We start from the raw sequence: 26,740 nt of genomic DNA on the forward strand, positions 1-26,740 counted from the left end.
TACTGAGTCTTCATCGCTGCTGGCGGTATGGGCTTTCTCTAGTTGCGGTGAGCGGGGCCTACTCTGCAGCCGCGATTCACGTGCTTCTCATTGCAGTGGCTTCCCTTGTTGAGCACAGGTTTTAGGGCAGGAGGGCTTCCGCAGTCGCTGCGCTCCGGCTCAGGGGTTGCAAGGCACAGGCTTAGCCGCCCACTTAATCCTTCTCAGGTCAGGGGTCAAACCTGCGTCCCCTGCATTGCAAGAAGAACTCTTGACCACTGGACCACCAGGGAAGCCTGCCCCCGGTGGGCTTATGGGTTTGCCCCTTCTGACCATCCCCTTATCCTGTTTCCAGAGTGATCTTTGTGGTTATACTCAACTGTCCAGTTGCTTCAGGCACGTTCTGTTGCTGCCTGCATTCCCCTCCCATTTAGCCAACTTCTTGTACTTCAAAACTTTGCGCCAGAATTAGGTTTTCTGGGAACGCTTCCGGAACCCCTCTGATTCCGACCCCCGCCTGGGGGCCGCCTGTGATTAACTCCGCCTCTGCACGCATTACAGAAAGCACTGGGCTCTGACTGCCGTTTCTCCTCTCTCTCCCGCAGCCTGTCATAACCATCTCTGAAACATTCCTTGCCAAGTACGGAGCCTGTCACATAGCAGCGCTCATTTAAGTGCTTGTTGAACTAACTCATTTTAGAGGTAGCATCGAAGAGCTTCGTGGGCTTCTGAAAGACAACGGCAAAGAAAACATTTCCGGGGCTTCTGTGTCAGGGCGTAGAGGGCCTCTGCGGTTTGGCCACGGGTAGAGCGGACGATGAGAGAAAAGCTGCTTCGGCTGCCCGGCTTCTTAGCTTACAGAGCAATGGGCGCGCACCAACCGGGAAGCCAAAGCGAGAAAAACGACACTTCCCGTCATGCCTCGGGGCACCGCGCCGCTGTCGCTCCTGCGTCACCGCCTCTTCCCCGCGGAAGCAAAGCGAGCACTTCCGGTTCGGCAATAACCTGGAGCCGGTGGCGTCAGGTCGGTCCTGCTGGGCCCTGTTCCGAAGCTCCGCCTTCGTCTCGGTCTTTCTAGAAACCCAGCCTTGGTCTTGGCCCGTGCCAAGCGGCTATTTCCCGGCCGGTGCGGCTGCCCTTGGGACAGTCCGCTGCACAGAAGCGGCGAGAGCTTTGCTCTGTGGAGGTTCGGGAGCTCGCGCAGAGAACAGGGAAGCCGGTTCCCGGAGTTGCGGCCCCGGCGCTGACCTTCCTCCTTTTCTCCCTTCCCTAGTGCAGCGTCTCAGACGCTAGTGTGAGCGCCCCCATGGCGGATACGGCCCCCAACGGCCCCCAAGGGGCGGGCGCAGTGGTAAGTGAGCGGACGGGACCGTTTGGCTTGATTTGCAAGTTAGGAAGGAGCTGGGAGTGTTGGAGGTCGGGTCCCGGGCGTTCCGCCGGCTCTTTGCTTTCGGGACTGGGATTGGTGACTGGGGTGGGGGTGGGGAGAGAGTCGATCGTGAGCCAAGACGTTAGACGGAGCTCAAGTTTCCCTTTCGGCAGCGACAACAGGCGGGCCTCCAGCAGTGGCCCTCACCTGTGTGCCCACCTGCATGCCGAGGACAGAGGAGCGGGCCTTCTCGTCTCTTCCCACCCGTCGGTCTCTGCCCTAGGTCCCACGGTTGAAGATGCGCCCTGAGATTGTGCTGTGACACACGCCTCATTCCGCACTTGCGTGCTGGCAGAGAGCAGGTCTGCCCCTTTTTAAGCGAAAGAGCGGTTTTTTCTCTTTTCCCCCTTCGTCATTTTACTAAGAGAGATATTAAGCTTATGTAAACTTTTATTCCTAGGATGCATATCAGCTGCTTACTGTCTTTTTTTTTTTGTACCAGAAGCATAATTGTACTTAAGACACTAGGCATATGTGAATTCAGCAAATCACTTTTTTTTTTTTAAATTGCAGCATCTTTTCTCTGTGCACACCTTTTTATTTTGCTGAACCATTTCAGAGTTACATGCGTCATTCATTATAATTAGTACTTATGTACTAATGTACATAATGTACCATAATGTAGTACTTATGTAGAATATTTTTGTGTAGACCACAATGCAGTTAATTCAAAAATTTTTGTAGTTCATTTTGCAAATTTAACGTTGCTACTTGTTACCACCTAATGTACAATTCATATTCAAATTTCCTCAATTGTCCTTTAAATTGCTTCCTTATCCAAACTCAGTCAAAAAGCTTGCAGTGTGTTTACTGGCCTTTGGTCCCTTTTAGTCTGGAATAATTCCCTTGTTCTTCTCTTACCATTTTTGTCTTACCAGAGTCCAGACCTGTTATTTTGCAGAATGCTCCTTAAATTGGAATTGTCTAATTTTTTGTCTCCCCCCCTTCCCCCACTAGATTCAGGTTAAATGCTTGGTAGAATAGTAAATAAGAGAGAGTTCATTCTTCTCAGGGCATTTCATATATCTATCAGGAAGCATTTTATGTTGATTTATCCCATCACTGGAGTTTGGTCATTTGGCTTTGGTGGTGTCCACCAGATTTCTCTGTTGTAAAGATAACTTACTCTCTTTGTGAATAAAAAGTATTCTGTGTCATGATACTTTAAGATTATGTGAATAATTTTTCACCTCAATATGTTTTTCACCCAAAGATCCATTGATATTTTTTGCCTGAATCATAGTCAGTTCACTCTTAAAATGTAAATCAATACATTTTCTTAGATCTTTTTTTTAACCGTGTAGTAAAAAATGCATATGCATAATGTTCTAAAATTAAATTTCAGACAATTGCGTAGAGTCCGAATATTTGTAGAGAAACTGAGCACTGTAAGCTGGTTTCATCTTTCCACTTGACTTACTGGTGAACATTTAAATTTACAAGAGTAACATGTGGTAGGTTTGGATAGAATAAACCCAGAGGCATGTATCTGAAGTTACCTGCATACTGTTAGAAAGCCTGCAATAAAATTAAAAACATCCTTGAATTTTAAAATACACTTGCATTTTTTCCCCAAAGTTTTTTATATCTTCTTTTGAAAGAGAATTAAAGTTAGATTGCTTCCAGCAGTGTTTGAGACTCCAGGTTAAAACCTATTTTGAAATCCTTTTTGTGTAAACATTGTTTCTAAAACATTAAATAGAATACAAAATAGCAGAATCCATCACACATAGTAAAAGTAAGGGTTGTTTTTGTGAAATTTGTTTTTACTTTATATACTCACATGTTTATGTTGGGTCTTGATGTAAAAATTGTTTATGTAGATTCTATCAAAAAGTGTAAAAGCCACTTGAGAATTTGACTATGAAATTCAGTTTGAGAAAATCAATTTTAAGTTACTGAATTTGTGTGATGGACACATCTTTTAGCAAAATGCAGCAAAAGGGAAGATAGAATGAAGAAAAAGTGGAGAAGAAAGTGATATGTGGATGGTTCATCTAGGGCCACAGAAATCAGTGAAAGACTTGTCAGGGAGCTTTCAGAAGGAAGAAACTCACTGATGAAGACACACTTGCCCTGAGAGTTATGCCTAGAAAAACAGTTGCTACAGGAGCGTTGAGACATTTTGAATAGGAATAAAATTGCAAAATAGTCATCCTTTAGAACATAATTTGCAAGCTTCATTTACCTACAGCATTTTTCCTTTTAAATTCAGCAATTCATGATGGCCAACAAACTGGACACAGCGATGTGGCTTTCTCGCTTGTTCACAGTTTACTGCTCGGCTCTCTTCGTTCTGCCTCTGCTTGGGTACGTATTGCCGTGTTTCTGCCGTTGGTAGTCACTTGTTCAGTCATTTTTTTCTGGAATACCTTTTTAGATGTCACACTTTGTTAAACAGCCAGGGGTTTGATAAATAATAAAACAGATGTCTCACCCTTAAAGGTACTAATATTCTAGTAATAGTACCAACAGGAGGTATATTTTATGTGCTTTGTGAAAAGTAACACCACATTGAAAATCTGAGAGAAAATGAATGTGGGGATGAGGTCATGTTTTTTTTGCTGTTTTGAGTGTTTAAGAGGAAGAGTGGCTGCTTTAGAAAATGCAGTAGGATATTGTGCATCAGTTATACTTCAGTAGAAATGGATGTTCAGTTGGGTATATGTATACAATGATGCTTCTAAAAAGCTTCAGTTGAATCACATACTTTTTTTTTCTATGCTCAAGTCATAGATTTAGGTATTAGGTGTTGTGCAATTATGATGCAATTCACAAAGGAGGAAGAGGTATGGTAGCTGTTTACATCTCCTGATGATCTCTCCTCCGTAATTCACAGGTTGCATGAAGCAGCGAGCTTTTACCAGCGTGCTCTGCTGGCAAATGCTCTCACTAGCGCTCTGAGGCTGCACCAGAGATTGCCGCACTTCCAGTTAAGCAGAGCGTTCCTGGCCCAGGCTTTGTTGGAGGACAGCTGCCACTACCTGTTGTATTCACTCATCTTTGTCAATTCCTACCCTGTTACAAGTATCCTTTTTTACCGTTTTGATAGTGAAATTGCCTACTGAATGTAGGGAGATCACTTTTGATTATTTTTTGCTACTGGAAGGATTCAGCAATGAGGGTGTTCCATGAAGCTTGGGTTGGTTGGTTTGTTGGCACTTCATTTGAAAGAAGATAACGTTAAGTGTAAGAGTTTCTGACTCTAAAATGTCAAGTCCAAATTTTGAAAAGGTGATTGGGAATTTTAAACTTTTTATATTTGATCTTATAAACGTCTCTGTTAGCAATGGACATTGCAAAATTCAGGTTCAAAGCACAAGCTCAGGGAGGACTTATTTTAATATGTAAGTTCCTTTCATTTAATTCACACCTTCTTTGGGAAGATGCCCAGATGTCTTGCTTTAAGAAAAGAGAAATCCTTAGCTCCGTCTTTTAACTTTCAGTAAGCTAGAAACAAAAGGAAATTAATCACGAAATAACTTACATTTAAGCCGAGAATGAGATAATTAATAAAGTAAAAAGAAGTTAGTATTTGCTCTGAATAGCCTGTAGTGCAGGAGATGCTGGTTCGATTCCTGGACTGGAAAGATCCTCTGGAGAAGGGACAGGCCACCCTGATGGCTCAGATGGGAAAGACTTAGCCTTCAGTGCAGGGGACCTGGGTTTGATCCCTTGGTTGGGAAGATCCCCTGGAGCATGACATAGCAACCCACTGCAGTATTGTTGCCTGGAGAATCCCCATGGACAGAGGAGCCTGGCGGGCTACAGTCCATGGGGTCAAAGAGTCACAACTGAGCCACTCAGCACAGCACAAAGTAGAAAATAAGGACAGACTCTGGATTTTTGGAATTTGTATGTTTATACATTTCAGAAATGTGGGATAATAGGTATATTTTAAATGGAGGGGAAGAGATTCTGCAGTTTGATGTTTGGGAAGCAATAGGTTTAACATCGTTAAACAGATTTTTTACTGTGGGACCGTTGGTAGGGTAATGTGCATTGTGAGACTAAGAGTTGCCAGTCTTTCCTAAACTTAATCATTTTAATCGGTTGTCCACCCCCCTACCCAGCTCGCCTTGAATCATCCCTCAGGAAAATATTCTGTACTTTAAGAAGTACTGCTCTTAAGTGTTCTTGAATATTTATGATACAACTGTACATAATGGAAAGCAAATAAAATATGTCTCTAACACAAGTCTTAAGGAAAAGAGAATGGAAGGAAAATTTTTCTGAGCACCTATTTTGCCAGTGTATATGAACTTGATGTATTTAATCCTTGCAACATTCTAAAGAAAACTATTATGAGCATTATGTTATTGATAAGTATACTGAGGCTCAAGGAGTGTAAAATAACCTGCCTGATATCACATTGGCAAGTGAATAGTAATGTAGATAAAACTCACTAGATAATCCTTGTACTACAACTGTAAGCGATAAGCACATTTGTTGACATATCATTGGATTGACCTTTTATCAGCCACATTCATTGAGTTTCGTTACAATCAGCAATATTAAAATTCTTGCTTTTCTGAGATATAATGGAAAATTATTTAGAGATTCTTGTTTCTGCCCTTAGTAGTTTAAAGTTTTTTTGAAGAGAAGAATAGAAATGGTAGAAACTGTTTTTTCTAGATATTAATGTAGAGCAAATTGAACACATCAATTATGACCTCTGGGACAGTTTTACTGAGTGAATCTTGAGATGCTGTCAGATGATTCCATGACAGTGAGGACAACCTCTCCTCTGCCTTTTCTGTCCAGTTATTTGCTATGCCTTCTCTAGGGAATGTTGAAGATTAAGGATTTAATGTTCTTTAAATTCTTACTAGGAGGGGAGTATGCAGTGGGAATAACATAAGCTATTAATTGGCAAAAAATACTAATCTGATTCCTAAAGTAGTTCGATATTAACATTAGTAAAAGTGAGCCCAAAGTCATGTTGTGATCTTTGCTCTTAGAAAGGTGATATATTGTCCTTTTCCTGTTGCACACTCTTTGTCCCTTGGAGAAGCCAATGGTACCCCACTCCAGTACTCTTGCCTGGAAAATCCCATGGGCAGAGGAGCCTGGTAGGCTGCAGTCCGTGGGGTCACGAAGAGTCGGACATGACTAAGCGACTTCACTTTCCCTTTTCACTTTCATGCATTGGAGAAGGAAATGGCAACCCACTCCAGTGTTCTTGCCTGGAGAATCCCAGGGACGAGGGAGCCTGGTGGGCTGCCGTCTATGGGGTCGCAGAGTTAGACACGACTGAAGCGACTTAGCAGCAGCAGCAGCAGCTTTGTCTGTTGAATTTTCTGAATAGTTTAACAATGAATGCTAAGATTATGAGTCTCTTATCAAGGATTTCTGAACTATAGAATGTTAGAGATAGGACTTATTAGAAACCCCTAGCTTTGATCACTGCAAATTCATACAACAGAAGATGGAACTTGGCCTAGGGAAATGAAGTTAGTGTCAGAGCCAAGAATGAGACCCAGATATCTTGACTCTGAATTTAGGATCCTGTTAAAAGTGTAAAGCTATTTTTATATATGTATGGTCTCTTCTCAGGAAATTGACATTTTATTTAATTCTTATAAGTGACAGGGAAGATTCGGTCAGGGTATTAATCGGAGAACTTTTATGTTAGAGAGTTAGAATTCTCACAGCACTCGGCTGTGGGCCAGTGTTTTACTTGCCAGTGGGAACCTAGGAACCTTTGGGTCCTAGATGATGAGTTATGGTTATAATGAATTTAATACTCAGATTGTGTCGTTGTGGTCATCAGTTCCCTCACACCAAGCTTCCAGTTGGTGTAGAAAAATGTCATGGACTATTTTTTAGAAATTACTGCTGTTTTGAGGACAAGTGTTTTTTGCCATTCATGATTAACAGTCTATATCATTTCATGGAAATAACTTGGACAAGTGGGGGTTTTTTGTGATCAACCTAGCAGAAGTTGGGATAAATAGAATATTTTGAGCAATTTCCATTTTTTAAAAAAGCTAAAAGAAAATTGTATATAATAGCTATCACAAAAAGCCAAATAATGAAAGTTAACAATTCTTTGCTCATGTCTATAATTAAAACTGATGAGATTCTCAATTGAGTATATATATAAACCAGGTGTATATACAATGTCTATTTTATTTGTACAGATTGAGAATACCTTAACCATGAAAGCTTGACTTTATAGTCAAGCTTTTATAAGCTTGATTGAACAGTATCTCAAAATAATGAAGTCCTTGTAGGAAAAAATGAGTTAAAGATCTATAGATGAGGAATATTTGGGAACTACTTTTTAAACCATTACGCTATATTATTAAGTTGATGAAAGCAGTACAAAGACTGTGTTGGTACTTGATGGCTAAGGTATTCTGTCCAGAGTGACTATTGTGGGGTTAAAAGCCATATTACTTATCACTTTGAGGTGGCCTAGATCTTAATTTAATTTAGCAAATGTTCACAATATTTTATATACTGGAAATAGGTGAAAAAACTTTCACTATTCATAAGAAGAACTATAGGTTTAAAAAAATGACTTTCTTTACAGATTAAAAATAAAAACTTCATTTTATAAAATATCAGTGAAACAGAAGCCATCACTGAACTCATTTTAGCAGATGCCATTTCAGATCTGTATACTTGAACATAATACATACCCTATTGTGCAAAGTACTTGATGAATTTGTAATGTTTTCCTTAATTATTTTCTTCAGTGAGTATTTTCCCAGTCTTGTTATTTTCTTTGCTTCATGCTGCTACGTACACAAAAAAGATCCTTGATGTAAGTAAAACATTGCTGGCCTTGCCTTTTGTCTCCCGGATTTACATGTAGTTGACACAAATTTGAGTTCTAAGACATTTGGGCATGTCTCAGAAAGTTCCTATGTCCCTTACAGACTTGCTCTGAATTAGTGATTTGAAAATTTTGGCGGTTTTTATTGTTTCAATAAAATAGTACATTTTGTCTTAATGGATTGTATCTAAAATCACTGCCCAGTTCCTGGATGAGTTTCTGAAGTTTGAAATACATTTGATAAGTTGTCAGAAGTCTCTTGTTCTGTCAGTGATTTTAACATACTAGATGAGTAGAGTGTACTGAATTTCTTTACACTGATGTTCAAAACTACTGCTTTTCTAAAACATTTTCTTATTCCTGAGTCGCAACATTTAGCCTAATAACTTCCATGTGCCAGGCAGATTGACTGCATGTGCACTCGTTTAAATTAGAATACCCAGAAATTTGCCTTGTGTTGGCCTTTTTGTTTATCTCCATAGTTCTTGGGTTACAGCAGTAATTGAACTTTGTGATTTCTAGCTTTAATTAACTAAGGAATTTCAGATACTTTATATTTCTGCATAGCCAGATTTTGTTATGATTGAGAAAAATCACCACCACTTTTAGTGGAATAATCTAATCTTTCTTAAGGAAAACAAAGCATTAGTGAATGAAAAGGGCTTTCATTAAAGTTCTCTATTTAATTCTTCAAAGATAGAAAATACAGTAAAGCAGGAAAATATGTTTACTTTTGTCCCTAAATGTATAGTTTGTAAATTTTTGTATCATCATTTTCAAATAATTGTCTTTTGGTGGTTATTGCATGTTAGATATGCCATTTATCTAAGGAAAGAAAATAATTGAGTGATCAAAAATGCTTTCATGACTTCTAATATTTGTTTTCTTACATTTTAAGGCAAAGGGTTCAAATAGTTTACCCCTGCTGAGATCTCTCTTGGATAAATTAAGCGCTAATCAACAGAATATTCTGAAATTCATTGCATGCAATGAAATATTCTTGATGCCTGCTACAGTTTTTATGCTTTTCAGGTAAGAATAAAGATACATTTGTTTTAGGAGGCTGGTGTCTAAGTGAGTATGATAAATGTATCAACTCAAATTTTATGCTGCCTAAATCTGTTGAAGTAAATCCTGACATGTAGAGCTAGGTGAACCTTAGCGGTCATCTTCTCACGTGATAGTCAAGAACCACCACGCTAGCACTGCTGCTGTAGCTGACTGTAGTAGAACTAGGAATTTGTCGTCTGTATTATTCCTTATGAGTTATTTAACATTTTGAAAAAGTGTGAAGTCGCTTAGTCGTGTCCGACTCTTTGTGACCTGTTTATTTTGACATTCACAGTTCTGGTTTGTTTTGTTAAATTGCTGTAGAGTATTCCATCATATTATTACGCTACATTTTATTATCCATTGCCCTGTTGATGGTCATTTGTTTTCAGATTTTTACTTTCCCAAATGTTGCTGCAGTAAACTTTTTTTACTTGTCTGCTTATACTTTTGTGTGAATCTATATATACTTTTACTGAGTCTAAGTTGGGTACATTTTATATTTAATAGACCATGTACCAAATTGCCCTTTAATAGATCGGTATTACCTATTTTCCATAATCTCATTAGTTTGTAACAAACATTTTTTCTATGAAATATTTCATTTAAAAAAAAGGAAATATTTCATTTTAATGTTCATTGCCTTGATTAACTAGTGAGGTTTTTATATACCAGCAGTTACTCCTTTCCTTAGCACTGTTTCTTAAAGCTGGTAAGAGAATTTTCTAGATTTCCTCATAAATGCATCTATACCATTGCTGTAAATGATATTTTCCTCTGAAAATTCCAGGATCACCACATGTTGTTAAGCTGTGGGGTTCCAAACTAGATAATATAATCTAAATAGGGTCCTAGAATGGCACAATGGAAAAACTTCTTACTGAGTGTCAGGGAGCTGGATTCTGGTTGATTTGACCGTTAACTAGGCCTTCTGGGCCTTGGTTTTCTACATTTAAAAAACTAATAGTAGCTGAAATTAGTAACTGCCAAAATCCTTCCAGTTGTAACATTCCATGAATATTAAGTATGGAATTTGATGCAACTGTATTTGTCTATTATTCAACTTTGGAATTTTCACCCTAGAAGTTAGTTCATCTTTTTTGTGATCCTCATCATACACTTAAACATTTTAATTGGTGAAGGGAACTTTTTGCCCTCTTTCTTGCTCATTTTTCTGTTTTTTGGGTCACCTGGTCTTGTGTGTCCCCAGGTTCTGTGATTTGTTTTACGTACCTGAGTGAAAGTTAAAATGTAGCTACCAAAACTAATTCTACATGTGGAGATAATTGATGTCTATTCAGGTTAATAAACAGAACAGTTTGTTCTCCTTTCAAGTAAGCTGAAAAGAGTTATTATGAAATGCTGAGATGCCAAGCTCACTTAAAAAACGTCATTATTGAAACTGTAGGGAATTTTTTGTTGGCATACCAAGTTTTTACTATATTGGTATATTAAGTCAGTTGTGGTACTTAGTCCTTTATTTAAACACTTACAATGTACAAATTGATTTTAATTTTTAAGATTACTGTAAAGGAAATGAGAATTTACCAAAATATTTAAATAGAAGAATTGTGTTGTTATTTTTAAAAAGTAATATTTTAAAATAAAAATATTTTAATAAATTATTATTCAATTCCCTAACAAGAGAAGCTATTAATGGTTCAAGTATGTCACTTTAATATAACACATTATAAAATTAAACATTTCAAGTCATCATTCCTTAAATGCTACCTTTCATGGTAGAAGCACAGTCTAATATTAGAAGGCCTTGTTATTAAGTTAAATTTGTAGCAATAGTGCATAAAACTGTATTTAGAAGTGAACAGTTTATGAGTTTATCTTATACATGTGGTCTGTGAGTTAGTTTATCTTACATAATACACACGCATGTGCAAAGACAGATAAAAGGATGATCATTTGGGGTTTGTTCATTAGTAGAGAGCTTGTTAGTACATGCGTAAAACAGGATATTTCAGGTTGTAAAAAGAATAAGATAATTTGTGTGTTGTGGTAGAGGATGGTTGCTAAGATACAGTAAATTTTAAATTGGTCGAGAACTGTGTAGGGTATTCCCCATGTATCCTCTCCCTCCTGACCCTGCCCCCGCGTCCCCGCCCCAGCCCTCCCGGTCCTCACCAGCGCTGAGCTGGGTCTCTGAGCTGAGCGGAGAGCTCCCGCCAGCCGTCTGTCTGCACATGGCGATGTGTCCATGTGTCCTCTCCCTCCTGACCCTGCCCCCGCGTCCCCGCCCCAGCCCTCCCGGTCCTCACCAGCGCTGAGCTGGGTCTCTGAGCTGAGCGGAGAGCTCCCGCTAGCCGTCTGTCTGCACGTGCTGGTGTGCGTGTCAGCGCTGCGCTCAGCTTGCTCTATTCCACCCTCTTCTCCCCGCCTGTGTTCACTTGTCCGTTCTCTGCCTTCTCCATTCCTGCCCTGCGAGCACGTCCATCAGTACCGTTGTTCTAGATTCCGTATGTGTGCGTCAATAAGTGATACTTAACTTTTCTCTTTCTGACTTATTCCCTCTGTATGACAGACTCTAGGTACATCCACAGGGTTCTTCATCCTTAAAATAGGAATGATAATACCACTTCCTTCCTAGAGTTAACTGGGTTCAGTGCATTTCAGAGTGAGCACTGCGTGTTAGCCATTATATACACTTATTTACATAAATTTCTGGAAGGATATATTAGAGACTGCTATAACTTTGAGGAAGGAACTAAGTTGGAGATGGAAATTTTGTGTTTCATTGAATATTCTTTTCTACTTAATGTGTTCTGTAATGCCTCTGTTTTTCAATTTACAGAGTTAAAGTTTTATCACATGATTTATTGGAGAAAGTAGATATATTTAGTTATAAATTTATAATCATGTAAATTTTTATTACGAAAGTAATACATTTGGGGGGCGGGGAGGCTAAAAAGGAGGATTGCCTGGCAGTCTCGTGGTTAGGACCCGGTGATTTTGCTGCAGGGGGCTGGGATTTGATCCCTGCTCAGGGATCTAAGATCCCACAAGCTATGTGGCTCTGCCAAGGGTGAGTGGGGAGGCTTAAAAAATTTAACCTAAAAATCAAACCACATTCAGCATCTTGATGCATTTATTCTTCTCCAGATTTTTAAAATATAGTTGTAATAATATGTATAGCTTTATATCCTGCTTTCTTCAGCGTTCCTGTATAGTTTTCAGTAGTCAAGATTTTAAGTAATTGCATACTGAATCCATCAAATGTACATATCATTTACTTAGCCCTGCTACGCCACGGGGCTTCCCTGGTGGTTCAGATGGTGAAGAACCTGCCTGCAATGCAGGAGGCCCAGGTTCAGTCCCTGGCTGGAGAAGAGCCCCTGGAGAAGGCTGCCCACTCCAGTATTCTTGCCTGGAGACCGTCAGTTTGTTGCCGTGTTTTATTTGTGGTAGTTTTAGTGAACATCTTAAGATAGTTTTTCCTAGGAAAAGATTCCAGGCTTAGAATTTCATGAACATGTATATGACTCTTGGGGTATTATGATTGTGATTTTAACCAAGAAAAATAAATAGTATAGGCTATGTTTAGCCTATACTCACATTTACTAGTGAGCCTATATGGTTTTATTAATTTTCTTATTTGTTTATACCAAATAAACTACTTTTCATTTTAAATATTTTATAAAAAGTTTTAAAACTTGATTACCAATTATTAGTGGCAGTTTTTGAAGCATTTATATAACATTTTCTAATTTATTTAGTAGCTTTAAAAAATTTAACAATACCTACATGAATAACTTGGACTTAGATATGATAGATATTATTATGATCATTTGATTAATATATAAACACATTATCCAGTTAAGTTGCCTTTAAATTTTGAGTATACATATGAATCGATAGTGTGTATTTATTTCCCTTGTATTTATTTATTTCAGTGGTCAAGGAAGTTTGTTCCAGCCTTTTATATACTACAGATTCCTTACTCTTCGATACTCCTCTCGAAGAAATCCATATTGTCGGTAAGCTTGTGATTAGTTTAAATCTGTTTTATTTATTAATAGTGTTGTGAAATATACCATTTGTAACTTTTAAGACTTGTTTAACTTTTATGTTAGAATTTGGAAGCAAGCAATGGTTTTGCGAATCTAAGTTCTAGGATTGATGAGGAGGTGCCTGCTTTTCAGCCATTAAGACTGAAGTTTTCTTGACCATATCTAAAACAGTGCTAAAGCGTAGGGAATTTAAAACTGTGTGGGACAAAAGTCTCCCTCCTGGTACTGTCCTAGTTGAGGAAAGACATCGCAGATAAGAAAGGAAACAGTAATGCAGGATGAGGTCTTCACATGTTAACCTGTGGTGAATTGTCGTGGTTATTCTGTCAGTACTGTGGTCTGCAAGAGGGGAGAGATCACTGAGCCAGAAGAGAGAAGAGCCCAGGAAAGTTTCACAAAGTGTTTTAATTTGTCCTGGAAGGACTAAAGACTTCCAGTAGACAGTGAGAATAAGGAACAGCGTTTCAGGTAGAACAAGAGGAGCACGAGTCCAGAGGCCCGAAGATGAAAACAGTTTAAGGGGCACGTGTGTAGACCTGTTGGACCGTAAGGGAGATTCTGAGTGCTGCGTGGTTAGAGCAGAGAGTTAAAAGGTATATTAGAACCATGTCGTAAAACTTCTTGAGCCTCAGGGTAAGAAGTTTGGAACTTAGTACTTTTTAGATGTAGAGGAGTGATGATGGGCTACCGTCCGTGGGGTCACAGAGTCTAACACGACTCGGCAGCTGAACGACAGCAACATTTATAGAGCATCTTCTCTGTTGCCTCCTTGGAACTTCACTGTGACTCCAATAAGTACATGTTCCCATCTTTCGGATGAGGAAAGCTCTCAGAGGCAGTATGTTCTTTTAAGGAAATGGTAGGAGGGATTGCTCATATTAGATAACTTTCACATTCTTGCTCTCTTTTTTTAGACCTAGTTGAATTTGCCTAAGTCAGATGTGAAGATTATATGACTCAACTGTGAAGGAAATACAAATCATCCCTAACCTCAGCCCTTAGAGAGCCATTTATTAAATGAATATTTTCCCTAAAAAGGACACAGGTGTTGATTTGGGGAGTTTTAATTCTGTATGTTGCCTGAAGTACATCCTGATTATTACTTCTTCAGATTCTTTAGTGGGAAAGTCCTTTATCAGCGTTTACTCTTGAATCACATTGCTTTTTCATTGAATTTCTGAAAGAAGAACTTTTATGTTGCAGGACCTTGTTTAATGAACTGAGGATTGTTGTTGAGCACCTTATAATGAAGCCTGCTTGCCCACTCTTTGTGAGAAGACTCTGTCTCCAGAGCATCGCCTTTATAAGCAGACTGGCACCAACAGTTGCATAGTGTGACGTCTAGCTAAGTTACATATAATACAAATAAGCATTGTTAGCTGCTGGTACTTCTGCTAGGGATGGTGAATTCCAGGTGTAAAACTGACCTCAATGCAATTTACATAATTTACATAAATGCATCTCAAAAGTAATCATTTTCCTGGCATGTTAAATCAAGCCTTTCAAACACTTGCTGAGAAACTTTGTTGTGATGTGTTGTTAATAGTTAAGGAAGTTTGGATCTTGTGATAAATGTATCAGGATTCTTCAGATGCTGCTGTGCCTTTATCATGAAGTACATTTGTCTGCTAAAAATAGCTCTAAAAGTTCGTTTTCATCTAATTGGTAACCTGAATTTACATCTGGCATGAGTTCATTATGGTAATATTAACATGTAAATTCAGTATACTTTGAGACAGTATTCTTTTGCCATTCAGTAATTTTGGTTGATGGTTGTAACAAAAACACATCCCTCCTCCTGTGTTTAATTTCAAAGTGCTTTTATGTAGATTTTGTACTGCTTCATTGGGACACATTTATTTTGGATTTCTTTATGTATCTTATACTATGACCTTCCAAAATTTTGTTTTCATATTTACTTCTACTTTTTTTTTTTATTTTTTATTTTTCTTAAAGACCCAACTGAAAGGTCGTTAACCAGCTAGGTAAATACTTGGGGTCACTGGAGCATCTACATCAGGGAGCAGTAGTCATACAGTTTTCCTCTCAGAGACAGGTTGAGTAACATTTCTCAGATAGTAAATCCTCCTTTCAGGATTGTGGATACAATTACTTAGATCAGATTCTTGACTGCCTGTTTTCTCCATTCCTTAGGCTTGAATTTTCGTAGATAGTTGCACCAGTTCAGGTGCCCTTTGAAAGGAATGTCAGTGAAGGTTGAGCTATGACTGAACTTTGTATCTATTCTGAAATAATAATGAAGATCATACATGCTTACCCATCAAACTTCATTTAAAAGATTAAATAGAAGGGTTTATAGGTAAGGCTATTGATTGGGAATGGGGCCAGAGGAGTTGTGGGGGAAATCGTGTGCATTTCAGTCTTGTAATGCATGGATAAATTTAGAGAAATTGGATGTATTATGCAACTGTGATTTGAGTTGTTTAACATGTGAAACACGTTTGTTGAGCTTCCATCAACTCCTTTTTAAAATTCATTCTGACCTTTATTTATTAATTGCATGATTGGAAATGTTTAAAACATTGCAAAATGTTAGTGCAGAGTAATGTAATGGTTTTTGTAACCAGTTTTCTTCTATGTGCATGTAATTTGGATTTCTCAAATATACTCAGTGACTTAGCAGTAACATCAGTTTTCTTTTTATGTAACTTTTTGATCTATAGAAATGTGATACCTACTTGATATTGTAACCAGCTATTTTTGTAATTTTGTAATATTATCTTCAAAATTAGAGAAGCCTCAATACACAGTCGATTATTGGGGGGCACTCTCATTATCACTATGTATGTAAGCTGATGGTTTTAAAAACTAAATTTTCTAGAGCAATAAAGTAACTTTAATGGTAAGTAAACAATATATTATTTCTAATGATGTTTTTAAAAATTTGAATTATATCAAGAAATTATGGCAGCTGAAGGCGTATTTATATTTTAAGTTACTAAGTTTCTTTGTTTTCTACAGTTTTTTTTATCTTGAGATAATTTTAGATTTGTAGAAAAGTTGTAAAAAATAGTAGAGTTTCTGTATATCCTTTACTTAGCTTCCCCTCGTATTAACAGATTCTATAACTATACAAGATTTATCAGAACTAAGAAATTAACCCTGGGACAATACTATTAACTACTAAGATGTGGAACTTACATTTTACCAGTTTTTCCATTTATTGATTTTCTGTGTTCTCTTTTAACCATGATTGTTTCTTTTAATGATATGTTAAGTATGCCTCCAGTTTTATTTTTTTTCTTTATTTTGAAAATTATTATTGATCAAAAAGATTTTCCTAAAGGAAATAATTTAGGTGGGTTTTCACAAAAAGAATTTAACATTAAAACTATTAAAATTTAAAACTCTGTGCTTCAGAAGTTGAGGCTTTTATCATATAATGGAATTATACTTCTAATATATTTTTTAAAGAAAAGTTTGGTTTATAAATAAGCTTCCCTGGTGTCTCAGAGGGTAATGAATCTGCCTGCAGTGCAGGAGACCCAAGTTCAGTCCCTGGGTCTGGAAGATACCCTGGAGAAGGAAATGGCAACCCACTCCATTGTTCTTGCCTGGAATATTTCATGGACAGAAGGGCCTGGTGGTTGCAAAGAGTGGGACACAGCTGAGCAGCTAACACTTTCACTTTCCTTTCACTAAACTCATGGAAAAATAAGTCTTACAATTTGAGCATTACCAGATGTTTAGTTTGTGTGAACTTGTAGTTAGGAATTTTGCAGTATGAATATGCACAGTCAGCTAATTTGACATCTGAAAGTACAGTGTAACTTTATCAGGTTAAAATTAAGGAAATACAGGAACTTCCTGGTGATCCAGTGGTTAAGACTCCAGACCTTTCCAATGCAGAGTGTGCGAGTTCAAGCCCCGGTCAGGGAACTAAGATCTCACATGCCGCGAGGTCAAAAAAATAAAATTGTACGTCTTGGATGTCATTTACACAATGCAAAATGTTTAACAAAAAAGGAAATTATTATAATAGAGTATATAGAATGAGTGTACTAGGAAAAGTTACAGTTGCATAGCTGAATTTATTTTTATGTGTTTAAAAAAGGTTGATTTAACATCTAGAATATCTGATTGTTAGGAAGTTGTATAGTGGTGCTGTCCTAGCACTTAAATATTAAACCTTGGGCAGACGTAGGCCTCATACAGAGTCTACTTTATTCTAACAAAGAATCTGTATTCCTTTTGTATGCTTGATTCCTCATGAATTTTAAATATTTAGCATCAGTCCAAAGAGAAATTTCTTAAATAAAGTTTTGAGATCGGAATGAATGAAACTTAATTTTGAGGGATGTGGTAAAGATCCTTATGTAATGCTAACGAATGTGTTTTAATTAACATAGGTCTGAAGCTCCTTGCCACCCCCTACCCAAACCCCTTTTTGATCTGCTAGCTTAATGCTGTCACCCAAATTGAGGCTGATTTTTATTCTGTGATGAAAACCTCAAGGGAGAAAGTCACCAGTTACGCTGACGAGCAGTAGATGGCACTCCTTCCTCAAGTCGTCCCAGCTGTTTCTCATGCCAGGTTGGAAGGTTAAATGCCTCTAAATCCTGAGTCAGCCGTAAAACTAATAAGGACCTGAATTCCATGCTTCTCTTTAATATGTAATTATTCGGCATGCAGTAAATATTTAGTAGGCATTTACTCTTGAGTACATTTTTAAATACAAAGATGTTCAAAAGCTGGACTAAGTCCCCTGTTAATACCTGCTTCCCAGGTAAATAGCATAGGCCGCAGTTAGTGGTGTCACTCAGATCATGGTCTCGCTGCTGTTTCTGTTCCCTAAGTGCCTAAGTTACCTGAGCATGTCAGTTATAGAATTGTTCTTTCACCTTCCTTTTCAGGTATATAGGAAATGGTACTTAATTTTTTTCACGGTCATTTCTTAGGTAAACAAGGTACACCCAGTTCCACCTCTTAAAATTAAGACTTCACAGTGATACAAAAGCATGTCAGTAATTTTGGATATTAGGAATGCTGCCTAGATTTGTAAATTCAGTTTGAGTTACAGAGACAGCTAATTTCTTTTAACACCTCACTGGAATTTCTCTAGAATTAAGAGAATTCTGAGAGGCTATACGATAGCATAGTTCAATGGATTTAGTGTATACCAAAGGCATATATGTTTTGTAAATCCAGGAGCTATTTCCAGAAATTATTTTAATGAGCAGTCCTCTTCTGGTATTCTGGGTGGAAAGTTGTGACTGGATCTGGTATTAAGGATAGGAAAGAAGCTGCCCAGTGTTTGGGAAGTTGCCTGGTGGTGGTTACTCTGTGACGTGCATCTTCTAAGCTGGTATTCAGGAGGGTGCTTAGAAGGAACACGTCTCTGTGTGAGGGATTAATTCTAGAGTAGTCTTTCTGCTCTTAGGCAGTGCACATAGGAAAACCCACCTGCACTGAATATGCGTTGATGTGACCAGAGATAAAGTACAGTATTTTTTTGGTCTATAACAGTTTCTTTTTCTTAGAAAATGATAGAAAAAAAAATTGTTGCTAGATATCTTTGCTGGAATCTAAAAATTAGCTTATATTCCAGAAGGAAAGGCCCAAGAATCATTTTACTTTTTCCATCATAGTTTTCTGAAGCTACTTTCTTTTAATACTTATATATACTCAGTACATTTGAACTAACTTTTTTTTCCCTTGGTTCATAACAGCTTAAATTCCAAACTTTGACTATTTTCTTTGGTAATTTTAAAATAAATGCTTTTGACATGGATTTTTGCTTACGTTTTTATTTGTAAGTTGAGACCAAATGGGCAAAGTCTTAGGCAGGCAACATTTGTGATATGTATATATTGGAACAAATGTAAAAGGGCCACAAAGATTAGAGAGTCATAGAAAATTGCTTGATTATAATAAATGCATTGCTTCTGGTGCTCTATATAATGGGATATATTGAACTAAATTTGTATATACAGTATGTCAGCATTTCTTAGTAACTTTTCTTGAATCCATTTTTAATATCTAATATTATACAGGTTGGGGAGTTATATACTCTTCAGGCCAATACTATCCAGATTATATAAATTTATAAAATAAATTGAAAAATTCATCTTTACTGTGTATTCAAGACCAAAGCACATAAATGCTAATGTAGGGCTCAGAGGGGAAATATACTGCTCCTGAATATTTGAGGAAATGTGAAGTCCTTTCAAGAAAATCTAATAAACATAATAATCATAGCCTGCTGACACTAAGGAAAAAGGACCTCATTCACTCTTTCTTTTATGCAGTGATTTACTGGTCCCTACTGATTTCCAAATTGGATCACTGTAGTAAATTATCTATGCTGGTACCTGTGAAAGTAAGCCCTGGGATCCATATTTGTTTTGTGTTCTGCTTAAATCAGCAAGAATGATAAATTTGATGGTGTGAAATTGGAAGTGTCAAGGGCTTTCTCTGGTGATTGAGCAAAATAATGTCTCCACTTATAATTTATTGTGACCCTTTTCCACTGTATGTGCTTTGTGTATCTCATATTTATTTCAATACAAATTAGATTGTTGTTCCTTCATCTGTATTGTTATATCTAAGATTTTATTGATGTAAAAATCAAATTGTGTAATAAAAAAATCTCTCTGGATTTAAGCTGATTTGAAAATGTTATGTTGCAAAAAAAAATTTACAATTAGAATTTAGTTTTCTGTTGTGCTTCATGGCCTTGTTGTTAGAATAAGGTGAATTTGAACTCTTCTGTTTTCTTCAGCTCATCACAAATAAGAAGACTGGTATAATTTCGTCATCTAGTATGAAACTGAAAAAAAAATGTGGCCTAAGGTGAGACTGGAAAAAAAAGAAAAATTATCTCTCTTAAGCTATTGGCTTGCTCGCTCCCCTGTACTTTTTTATCTAGTGATATTTATAGGCTAATGGATGAGTTATTTGAGTTATTTGTAACCCTAAAATGATTCACAACATACAATATATTCAGAATCATAAGTCAACACAGGATAACATAGAAGAATGTATTCAATATTTCCTTTTGAGGGAAGTATTTAGAGTTGGCAGGTATTTTCTGTGGCAATTTTAATAACTTATCAGCAAAACACTGCAAAGATGAGTTAAATCTTTGTCCACTTAGAGATTATAATCTTAGAGGCATAATGGAAATCAGCTGTATAAAGGCAATTTTGATAGGTAAATAGTTTTAGGAGAATTGATTTCCTCGAGATTTAGTGATATAAGGTCTTAGAAACTAAAACATTGTTAGTTCATAATGCTCTTTCCCTTAGCATATGGGAGTATTTGAAACTGTTTAAGAATTTTGAGCTTTGGGAGGGGAAAGGTCATATTCCTCAAGCTTGGTTGAATGAAGAGACTCCTCAAAGAAATGGTCATCCAAGATCCTTGAGAGTCACCAGTCTAAACAGATGATTTGTCAGCAAGATTTTGTCTGTTTTTTTTAACCTTTTACGGTGAGGTGTTTTTTTGTTCGTTCTGGGGAGTTTTGGCGTTGCTTCAAGATGCATGGGGATCTTACTTTCCCAACCGGGGATCAACCTGTGCCCCTGGCAAGGAGCTTGGAGCCTTAACCAGAGGACCACCAGGGAAGTAAGTCCCTGGTGAGTTTTGGACACACACAAAATCAGAACAGTGTGATGGGCTTCCATATTACCATCATCCAGCCCTCAGAATCCTCTACCATGGTCCTCCCTGCTTATGTTTACCTCTATTTACTTTTTCTTCTAGTTTAAACAACTCACTATTCTTTTCCACTTAGTAAAAATTGTGTTTCTAAAAGATAAGGATCCTTTTAAAGATCAGTATTAAGTTAACAATAGTTAAATTAACATAGGTCTTTTCGACTGAGTGACTAGAAATGGTTGACTAACAGTAAGTCCTGGATATGAAAAAGGCTTAATTAACCGTTTTATAACGGTAAGCGTAACATGACGGGAAGGGAAAGTTCTGGTGTCTTTCTGTAAAAGGAAAGCTTTTCCCCCCGAAGAATTGACCTCAGAGAGATAGAAAGACCACCGCGGTTAAGGGAAAGTGGTAAGGAAGATTCTGCTTTCCCACTCCACTTTCTCCCTCCTATAGGAGACCGTGTACCCAAAGCTTTTTTCCTTGAACACAGACTGTGGGGCTTTGGTGGGCTTACTGGAAACGGGGGCTAGGTCAGTGCTTCAAATGAAGAGGGTACTGTTAACTGAACATGGAGGTAAATAACTTGGCATTAAATTCTTTCAATTTAGAACTCGACTCATTCCTAGACTTGCAAGAGTAACAGGCCATTTCATTTAAGTAATAAACCCTGAAGACAAAGACATGAAATGATGTGTGCTCATTTCTAGATCTCATTCTAGGAATCACATATATACACATGTACATACATAATATGTAATTGATTATATAATTATGATTGTATGCTCAGTAGCTCAGCTGTGTTTGACTCTTTGCGACCCCGTGGACCGTAGCCCGCCAGGCTCCTCCGTCCATGGGATTTCGCAGGCAAGGATACTGGAGTGCGTTGCCTTTCCCTTCTCCAGGGGATCTTCCCGACTCGGGGATTGAAACCGGGGATCGTCTCCTGCATCTCCTGCTTTGGCAGGCGGATTCTTTACCACTGAGCCACCTGGAAAGCCCGAAACCTATAGTGATCCAGTATAAAATGGTATCTTTTTTTGTCATTAAAAAAAATACAGTTGTATTACAGTTGTATGTGCAGGTTTCTCTGATCTGAAACAATTGACCCTGATAGCTGAGAATTATCAAGTTCATGTTTTACAGTTCAGTTTAGTAATATCCAAAGTATATAGTTCATCTTTTGAAGTGTTTAGAAATTACCCTTTTTACCACTTTATCTGAAAAACTAAAGTCCTTTTAGAACTTTAGCGTATTACTGGGCCTATTTTGAACTGATGTTTATAATATGAACTTTATGTTTTCCTTTCTTGAGGACAGTCCTCAAAAACGAAAGCAGAACATTCCTTACAAAAATATTGGAATAGTTTTTAGAAAAATATTTTAATTTGGGCACTTGGAGGTAGTTTATTACTTTAGTTATACATTATATAATCTGTAACTTTAGTTATATAGGTATATTGCTGAGAGTAAAATATTCTTTCAAAGTGAGTAGTTAAACATTTACCCTTAGAATTAGAACCCACCAGAGGACTTTCTTTGTTTCTTAACAGAAAAAATACTAACATCTTAAAGATCTCTATGCTCCATCTCTGTCACAGACCTTGTTCTGGCTCAGATGCCTTGGTGTGCAAGAAAATACCTAAGTTTTAACCCCCAATGCTTCAGTTTTATTCATCCTCTCTTGCCAACACTTTTCAGTTTTTACCAGAGAGAGCAGAGGAAGGGAAAGGAAAGCAGGCATGTCGCAAGGAAAGGGAATCCTCAGGTCCCTGCGGCCTAAGGCTTAGCTGCCTGACGACCTAGCCCTCTGCTCTGAGCTGTTGAAAGGCAAGTCTCAAGGTTGACTTGAGAACCAATCAGCATCAACAAGAGAAGGGTTCCCTTGGTGGTAGTTTCATTCTGAAAAATCTGAAGGACCCAGAGCCTCCATCCCAGATAGGTGGGAGCTAAAGGATCCTTAATTGCCAATTCAAGATAACAGGAGGCAGAAGACAGGGAAAGACTTGGGAGAAGGGATGAATAGAGGGAAAGAGACGGTGGGGAGGTGGAATCTCTGATACAATAGGATAAAAAGACTCTGGGAGAATAAATAAATGTTTTGCTGTATACTCTGGGCTCTTTTTTATTCAGGATTTCTCTGGTTTTCTTTTTGGTGATGGATTCAGATGATATGCTAGCTCACGTTAAAACATGATCAAGGAGTTTTATACACATAACACCAGGAATCGTGTTAAAAAGTCCATAAACAGTAGTTTCAGTCTTTATAGACATTCTTTTAATTTCCTTGGCCCCCAGTTTCCTCATTTGTAGAATGTGGCCAGTTGAGAATTATTTTGAAGATTGTTCAACATATTTGTACACTGAAATTTTGTACAGATAGCTACATTTTATATTATACTTCTCATTTTATTGTACCTTAGGAGATTCTGGGGCTCCTACAAATAAAGAACTTCCTTCAAAATTCTACTTGATGGGTCAGTGATGGTTAAAACTTCTGTTACCATGTTTTAAGTCAACACTTTTCAGGACAAAAAAGATACTTGGGACCCTTTAAAAGAATGTTTTTCTTTTTCCCTTATTGAAGTACAAAGCCTTATGTATGTTGACAGGTGGATTTTATAATTCTTGTAATTCTAGGGACATAAAGGTGCTATTACTTGGCAAAATCAGATCAGCCACTCTAATTGCAAGAGCTCTCTCTAGAAGTACTTCTTCAAAATCAGTAAATGATTGAAAGTCCTCTCCAAAACATGCTCTAACTATCCCAAATGAATTCATAAGAAGGATGCAAAAATAGCCTAAGAAATGCTCAAAACTAAATTTATCTGCAGTGTACAGAGAATGACACTCAGAATTAACAATTCTCTCTTGAGGGAGTCTGGCAGAAATTGGGTATGACCTGAGACATGTAGGGAGTAACAGAGACAAGATCACTGGGGGCTTCCCTGATGGTTCAGCGATAAGGAACCCACCTGCTCATGCAGGAGACGTGAGTTCAGTCCCTGGGTTGGGAAGACCCCTGGAGAGGAAATGGCAACCCACTCTAATATTCTTGCCTGGGAAATCCCATGAACATAGGAGCCTGGCAGGCTACAGTCCATGGGCCACGAAGAGTCGGACATGACTTAGCGACTAAACAACCCTAAATAAAGCTAAGCTCTGATTTATTTCCTATAACAACATCAACAAAAAAATGTATATTAAAAATTTTTAAAAAGATCATTAGAAGGCAGTAGAACACAGCCAGGTTCTAGGACTCTGAAGTCTAACAGACCTGGTTTTAGTCACTTCTTAGCTGTGTGATCTCTGCTTCTCCCTGTAAAATGGGGATAATAATACCCTATGAATTGTGAAATGATAAAATGAGCTCAAGCATATAGAGTATTTAGCATAGTGCTTCACATAAAGGGCTCAAAACATTTTGGCTGTCACCATCTTCATCATCTATAATTTAGAACAATTCTATGGAGTGCTATATTGAATAAATTGAGTAGTTAACATAATTTACCAGTTATTTTTATCACAAATAGCCAGACAATAACTGTAATTATTTTTCAGGTACTCTTTAGTAATAATTGATGTTTGTAACAATGACCACCTCCCATTTTCTCCCCTACCCAGGTACTGTAAAATTTAGAATTGTCAAAGAAAGTTTAAATTTTGGAGATTACATGGTATTGTGATGTATCAGTAAGAGAACAGAATAAGGATCAGAACCAGGTTTCAGTAATAACTGCTTCATACAGATCGGTGGCCTTGGGTAATCTGTTTAACCACTCCTCACATGTGTTCCTGTTTTGAAGAATAAAGAGTCATATCTGATCCATGGGACTTCCCTGGGGGTCCAATGATTAAGAATGTGCCTTCCAAAGCAGGGGATGTGGGTTCAGTCCCTCGCTGGGCAAGTAAGCCTGTGTAGCAACCAGAAAGCCTGTGCACCACCGCTAAAGAAAGGCCGAGGGCTGCAAGGAAGGCCCAGCGTAGCCACACTTTTTTAAGAAAAAGAGTAATATAGGATCCAGATTGCTAATGTACGTACGATGGAATGGGGTTTTCTCCCCTACCACTTCTTTCCATTTTCTAGAATGTTGCACTCTAAAAGCTCCATTAATAGGAGGGTCAGGAGTTTTTTGTTAGTTTATTTTCCTAAGTAAAATTCACCATTTCTTTTTCTATAAAAGGGTGTGTTTAAAACAATATTACTTAATACAGTGGAGGAGAAAAAGTATCAGTGCAATGAGGAAAGATCTAATTGCATTAGATATTCTATCTGGGGGTCAGACAGACTCCCATGAGGAGTTTCCCCCCACTGCCTCAAGCATACTCAAGTTTTGAAACCTGCTCACTATCAAAAGTAGAACCAGTCGGAGCAGAGAAAGACTGACAGCGTCCTTTGGAAGCAAGACCCAGGAAGAACAGGCTGAGACTTTCTGGGAAGGAAAGAGTGAGTGTATCAAAAGGATGAAGGGATTGTGTATGTCTATAGGGCAGCAATGTCCAACAGTAACACAATGTAAGGCACACGTGCGATCCACATACGTAATTTAAAATGTTCTGGGGCTTATTTAAAACAGCAAAAAGAGGGACTTGCCTGTGGTCCAGTGCCTAAGACTCCAAGCTCCCAAGGCAGGGGGCCCAGGTTCAATCCCCGGTTATATCCCACATGCCACAACTAAGAGCTCGCACTGTTGTTGTTTAGTTGCTAAGTCGTGTCTGACTCTTTTCAACCCCATGGACTGTAGCCCGCCAGGCTCCTCTGTCCATGGGATTCTCCAGGCAAGAACACTGGAATGGGCTGCTATTTCCTCCTTCGGGGGATTTTCCAGGCCCAGGGCTCAAACCCACATCTCCTGCATTGGCAGGCGGGTTCTATACTGCTGAGCTACCAGGGAAGCCGCAAGAACTTGAAAGCTACAAATCAAAAAAGATTCCACGTGCCGCAACTAGAAAATCCTGCATCCCTCAAGAAAGAGGGAAGATCCCGCGTGCCACAATAAGACCCACCCAGTGCAGCCAGGTGAATAAGTAAATATTTTTTAAAAAGTAAAAAGCAACAGGTGAAGTTAATTTTGGTAATATGTTTTATGTAACCCACTATCAATGGTTACTAACTATTAATAATTTTACATTCTTTTTTATATCAAGCCTTCAGTATATATTTTATTCTTCCAGCACATCTCAATTCAGACTTGCCATATATCAAATGCTCACTCTTCACATACGGTTAGTGGCTAATGTGTTGAACAACACAGATACGGAAGGTATGAAGGAGACTGTCTTGAGAGTCTCTGGTGACACTGGCATTATCACATGCTGTTCCCCCAGAGTCTAGGACTCCATGGCTGTGAATGGAGCTTAGAAGCAACTTGAATAGAATAAAATACTCTCCGCGGGCTGGTGGACTTGTGGACTTTGTGTGGTTTGAATGACATGGCCTGAAAATGAAGCTGCAATTGACCATTCTTTGCAATTTTGTATGTATATTAAATTGTCTAACATTAATACTGCTTTATTATGGAGTAAGGGCTTCTCGGGTGGCGCTAGTGGTAAAGAACCTTGCCTGCAAATACAGGAGACTTAAGAGACACAGGTTCAATCCCCGGGTCGGGAAGACCCCCTGGAAAAGGAAATGGCAACTCACTCCAGTATTCTTGCCTGGAGAATCCCTTGGACCGAGGAGCCTGGTAGGCTACAGTCCATGGGGTCACAGAGTCGGACACGACTGAGATGACTTATTGCACATGCTCACTGTATTATAAACCACCTTTTGCTTCTGTTATATGGTGTATTATTCTGCTCAGGTTGCCATAACAAAATATTGTAAACTGGGTAACTTAAACAACAGGAATTTTACTT

At 38.2% G+C, this 26,740-nt stretch overlaps 1 protein-coding gene across 1 annotated transcript; it reads left to right on the forward strand.

Moving 5' to 3' along the window:
* Positions 1-965: 965 nt before the first annotated feature.
* Positions 966-19,885, forward strand: TMEM33 (transmembrane protein 33). Its single transcript, XM_065907113.1, has 7 exons — positions 966-1,330; positions 3,624-3,718; positions 4,248-4,435; positions 8,113-8,180; positions 9,091-9,224; positions 13,145-13,228; positions 14,465-19,885. The coding sequence occupies exons 1-7, from the start codon at positions 1,286-1,288 to the stop codon at positions 14,592-14,594; spliced, it is 744 nt and encodes a 247-aa protein (XP_065763185.1). The 5' UTR covers positions 966-1,285; the 3' UTR covers positions 14,595-19,885.
* The last annotated feature ends 6,855 nt before the right edge of the window (positions 19,886-26,740 follow it).

The sequence above is a fragment of the Muntiacus reevesi genome, chromosome 16, assembly GCF_963930625.1.
Source record: "Muntiacus reevesi chromosome 16, mMunRee1.1, whole genome shotgun sequence".
NCBI lineage: Eukaryota > Metazoa > Chordata > Mammalia > Artiodactyla > Cervidae > Muntiacus > Muntiacus reevesi.